At 28.9% G+C, this 5423-nt stretch overlaps 1 protein-coding gene across 1 annotated transcript; it reads left to right on the forward strand.

The window, feature by feature from the left end:
- Positions 1 to 447: 447 nt before the first annotated feature.
- Positions 448 to 1867, forward strand: LOC127129939 (GDSL esterase/lipase At5g03610). Its single transcript, XM_051059038.1, has 4 exons — positions 448 to 502; positions 594 to 809; positions 982 to 1256; positions 1340 to 1867. The coding sequence occupies exons 1-4, from the start codon at positions 448 to 450 to the stop codon at positions 1865 to 1867; spliced, it is 1074 nt and encodes a 357-aa protein (XP_050914995.1).
- The last annotated feature ends 3556 nt before the right edge of the window (positions 1868 to 5423 follow it).

Genomic DNA, 5423 nt, shown 5'->3' on the forward strand with positions numbered 1-5423 from the left:
TACCTAAATTGACACCAACGCCGTATAAAAATATGATTTTGTTTTATTATATTTAAAAAATTATTTATTTTATTTTATTTTAATACACATCATCCAGCAACTTGTTGTGTCATTCATTCGATGTATATATGATGTTTACTTTACAGATATTCAAATAGCAATTCAATCCTCGAGAATTTATATTTTGACATCTAAATTAACACCAACGCCATGTAACAATATGGTTTTGTTTTATTATATTTAGAACTTTTTTTAATTTTGTTCTATTTTAATCCAAATTATCCAGCAACTACTTATCTAATTGCATCATTCATACGTGTATATATACGTTGTTAACTTTATGGATGTTCAAATAGCAATTCATTCCTTCATTCCCTTCCCATCTCAAAACCTTCATTCATCCCTTCACTCACTCTCAAACCTTTAGCTACTAATAACCCCTCATTCATGGATTTCTTTCCCTTTCTCCTCTCTTTCATTTTCATCATTCTTCATCTCTCAGGTACAAACTAACTAACTAAAACGTTTTCTTTTTCTTTCGGTTTGAAATTTATTGTTTCATGTTAACCTTAATATTGTTTGTTTATTCATAGGACAAAGAGTTGTACAAGGTGAGGTTGATATTCAACGTCACCACCATCATCATAAAGAGCCTATAACAAAATTATTTGTGTTTGGAGATTCATATGCTGACACAGGTAACATCAACAGTAGTCTTGTTCCTTCCCGGAACGAACCTTATGGTGTCACCTTTCCCGGCAAACCCTCCGGTCGTTTCTCTGACGGCAGAGTCCTCACCGACTACATTGGTATGTCTCTATCCAAATGTTGTTGTCATTTCTTTCTTTCTTATTTATTTTTTATTATTACTATAATACTATTTAATATACATGTTATATCTTTAACTTTTTTTTTCATGAGTAAAAGCTTTGTATTTAAAAAAAATGTATGTGACTATTTACATTATGCATGCAATCGCAGCCAAGTATTTGAAAGTGAAATCACCAGCATCATATACGGTAAGAAAACATTTGGCACCACATCATTTGAAAAATGGAATGAACTTTGCATTTGGTGGTACTGGTGTGTTTGAGACACTGAATCAAGGTCCAAACATGACAACTCAGATCAGTTTTTTTGAAAAGGCAATAGAAGACAAAGTACTCACAACATCAAATATTAGAAAATCAGTTGCTCTTGTTTCTATAGCTGGAAATGACTACACTTTTTACAATTTCAAAAATGGCTCTATTCAGGTACATAGTGGTCGCTTAAAGACTTTTACGATTTCGGTATGAATGAGACTGAACATTAATTTGTCTATTTATTATACATGCAGGGTTTACCATCATTCATATCATCAGTGGTTAATCAAACAATCAAAAACGTGATTCGTATCAAAGAATTAGGAGTGAAAAAAGTGATTATATCAAATCTACAACCAGTGGGATGTCTACCTTCAGAAACAGTTTCATCATCATTCAAAGAATGCAATGAAACATCCAACAACCTCCTCGTAGCTTACCATAACACCCTCTTAACCGAAGCTGTCACAAAATTGAACCAACAAATCAAGTATCATTCTTCATCACCCTTTATAGTTCTTGATCTATACGATAGTTTCATGTCGGTGTTGAAGAATCCATCCACATACAATATTAAGAATGAGTTGGAACCTTGCTGTGTTGGAGTGAGTAGTAACTATTTTTGTGGAATGGTTGTGGAGAAGGTTAAGAAGTATACGGTTTGTGAGAATCCTAAATCTGCTTTCTTTTGGGATTTGGGTCATCCTACTGATGCTGGATGGCGTGCTGTTTATACCAGGCTAAGAATAACCAATGCTCTTAAACAAATTCATGATCATTAGAGCATCTCTAAGCAATTTTAACTAATTTTACTCCAATGATAATGGTAAATAAACAATATATATATGACCCGACCAATTTATATATATATATATATATATATATATATATATATATATATATATATATATATATATATATATATATATATATATATATATATATATTTCTATAATTTAATAACCATTTTTTCAATTGTTTTGATTCAAAAATAATTATATATAGAATTAAATTATGTATTTTTTCAAATTGTTTTAGCAAATTCCATCCCTTAAATGCAATAAACTAATGTTGCCACGTCATCACACTTCAATGATTAAAAAAATAAGCCATGAAACTTAAAGGTTAAGTAACCACTAAATTCACACCATTAGAGATGCTCTTGGTTACATAAGTATTAAGATTGGATTTTGTTAGTTTTATTTGAGTTGAATAATAATACATGACCACTTTTGGTTTGTTAGATTTATTTTGTTTCTTGTGTTTTGTTTTTCAACAAAAAAAAAAGTGTTTTGTTTCATAATCATTTCAGCTGTTTTGAAGAATATGATAGTTAAAGGCATTTAGAGCAATGTTTTAAAATTTAGACCGACACCATTGAGTTATTGAGTCACCAGATTAATATTTATATCTCGGCTACTTACTTCTTCATTTGCCACGCCATTTATTTTTTATTATTTTAGATAAATATATTCAAATTTTAAATTTTAAATATTTTTTTAATTTTTTTCACACTTTTGAAATTCAAATCTTCTCCAAATTTTCTTACACTTTCAAATTATCATTTAAGTGTTTTAATAAAATTTTATTGCAAAGAATATTTTTAATTATATCAATCTAAGTTTACGGTTACATAAAGGTGAGTTTGAATTTATTTTATTTTTAGATTTTATGATATATTTAATCAATTTTATTTATTTATTATCACTAAAAAAATTAAATAATTTATTTTTTATTTTAATAAAATTAACAATTTATTTTATTAGACAACTAACTTTTTATCTCACGATTAACTATGATCACAATATCTTATTTTCAAATGTGAAAATTTCTCTTTTTTTTCTCCATCTCACGGATCCTCTTTTTTTCTTTTTCTTTTTATATGATTATTTAATATATTTGAATTTATATGATCATTATTTACTTTACAATTAAGTAACTCATTTAAAAAAAATTATGTGAATTTAAATACATTTTAGATTCAATTGTAATCAAATTAGCAATTTATTTTATAAAATTGAATAATGCTCGATACTCGTCCATACAACTAATAATGTTAACAATCCAACAATTACATTTATTTGAGAGACAATTTATTTTCAAACCATGATTGAAGAGAGTCTGTTCTGTTTCAACTGACGGGTCATTATCAACATAATATCTATTTTATTTTAATCAATAATTATATTAATTTGAGAAGCAAAATTCTTATTTAATAAAATTACTATATTTGTCAAAATTTAAAACACTAAATAACAAATCTCCCAAATCAACTCACTATTCTTTCCCCAAATTTTGTTGCGTGTCAAATCCTTACTTGATACTTTTTTCACCACACTTTTCCCCCTATTCTCACTCTTTCACTCATGTTTTTTTTGTCACTTTTCAAAAATTAAAATTGAAATTATTATTATTATTATTATTATTATTATTATTATTATTATTATTATTATTATTATTATTATTAAAAGTTATTATTATTTCTCTTTCTATCGATTCCTCTCATTTATCTCACTTATTTCTCCTCACATTTAGGCTATGTTTGGATTGATGGAACATAACGGAGCAGAGTGGAATATAACGTGACGGAGCGGAGCGGAATATAGATCTCACTCCCTTGTTTGATTATTTTATTTAAAATGTTTCATTCCATCTCATACACCCCAAATTGGATGGAACAAAAGATAGAAATATGGATGAAATTGGATGGAATGGATTCCATCATATTCCATTTCATCTATTATTTGCAAATCGAAACAATGGAATCTCATTAGTTACCACTTCACTCCATTTCATTCTATCTCATACCATCAATCCAAACAATAGAATCTTATTAGTTATCACTCCACTCCACTTCACTCCATTCCATCTCATTAGTTAACTTTTTCTCATTCTCTCTATCTCTCACTCAATTACTTCTTCTTTTGCTACATCTTTCACTTTTCATTATTTTAGACAATTATATTCAAAATTCATATTTCAAATTTTTTCAAATTTTTTTCACACTTTTGAAATTCAAATATTCTCCAACTTTTCTCATAATTTTAAACTATTATTTAAATATTTTAATAAAATTTTATTCTAAAGACTTTTTTTTTAATTATATAATAGATAAGATTCGCGCGATGCACGATTGTAAATTAATTTATTCGTTTTTTATTGAATTTTAAATGATGTTGAATTGTGTTGATGATGAAATAATTGCGAGGAACATATACATGAAATTGTGGTGGGTAGTTCAGCTATGGGGACTACTTTATTTATGTTATTTATAGTTAGATATGGAATTGTAAATTTGTTGTTCAGTTGTTGTGGTTGTGCATTATATTGTGCATCCATTATATGTTGTCATTGTCGTGAAAGAGGGAAATCATAAGTTTAGATGTTGGAACTAGTAATTTTTCCCCAGTTCAGATGAGGGGGTTTGGGGTTCACATGTTGGGACCCGGTTCGTATGAAGAACCTTAGTTGAGTTAGTACCATATGCATGAGTTTAGTCGTTGTTGCATTGCATTACATAAATCTTATGTAGATGAGTTATTTTGGTTACTGTTTTGTAATTGCGGTATTGTTTTATGTAATTGTAATGTATGGACGTGGATGTTTTCCTTTAGGATACCCTTGTATTCTTTTACACCGTTGTATATTTTGAGCATATTTTCACCCATTTGTTTTGTTGTGTTATTTTGTGCTCCTTCTTGAGGTGCAAACAAGTAGGTAGATGAGTAGCTTCTTTAAATCTGAAGGATAGCGTTGAGGTTATTCTTCTTTTCTAGTTTGATATGTTTAAGATTATCGTTGCTCTTATCTGTAATATTGGATGGACGAATGTTATGTCTTTTTTATTCTTAGTTATTGTTGTGAGATTAAATGTTATAGTTTGGGTTGCAAGACAAATAAAAGATTCTAGACTATAACTCGACGGGTTTGTTTGGGTTAGAGGATATTTCTCATCCCAAATATCCACCTATGACTATGTATATAAAGGGTTAAGTAATGCGGGTAAATGTTATAGTTTTCATCGATAGTGGTCCTAGCTATAATTTGTGCCATCACAAGTTGGTGCAACATTGGGATTAATAATACGAATTGCCTATTAAGGTGAAATTAGGTGATGGAGATTGTGTGTTCACTAAGGGGGTGTGTCACCAACTCGCTATATAATTGGGAAATTTTATAGCATAAGTGGATGCTTATGTATTGGAGCTTAGAGGCTTAGATATGATCATGGGAGTATCGTAGTTGTAGAGGTTTGACAAAGTTACTTTTGATTGGGAGCATATTACTATTAGATTCCAATGGAAAGAGAAGATAGTGGAACTACAGGTTCAGTATTTT

The sequence above is a fragment of the Lathyrus oleraceus genome, chromosome 3 (genome assembly GCF_024323335.1).
Source record: "Lathyrus oleraceus cultivar Zhongwan6 chromosome 3, CAAS_Psat_ZW6_1.0, whole genome shotgun sequence".
NCBI classification, from domain to species: Eukaryota; Viridiplantae; Streptophyta; class Magnoliopsida; order Fabales; family Fabaceae; genus Lathyrus; species Lathyrus oleraceus.

Excerpts from the sequence above, each read along its gene's own strand:
- LOC127129939 (XM_051059038.1), top strand. The coding sequence starts at position 448 with ATGGATTTCTTTCCCTTTCTCCTCTCTTTCATTTTCATCATTCTTCAT. Across the intron at positions 503-593 it reads CATCATTCTTCATCTCTCAG|GACAAAGAGTTGTACAAGGT; the intron begins GTACAAACTAAC and ends GTTTATTCATAG. Across the intron at positions 1,257-1,339 it reads TCAAAAATGGCTCTATTCAG|GGTTTACCATCATTCATATC; the intron begins GTACATAGTGGT and ends TTATACATGCAG.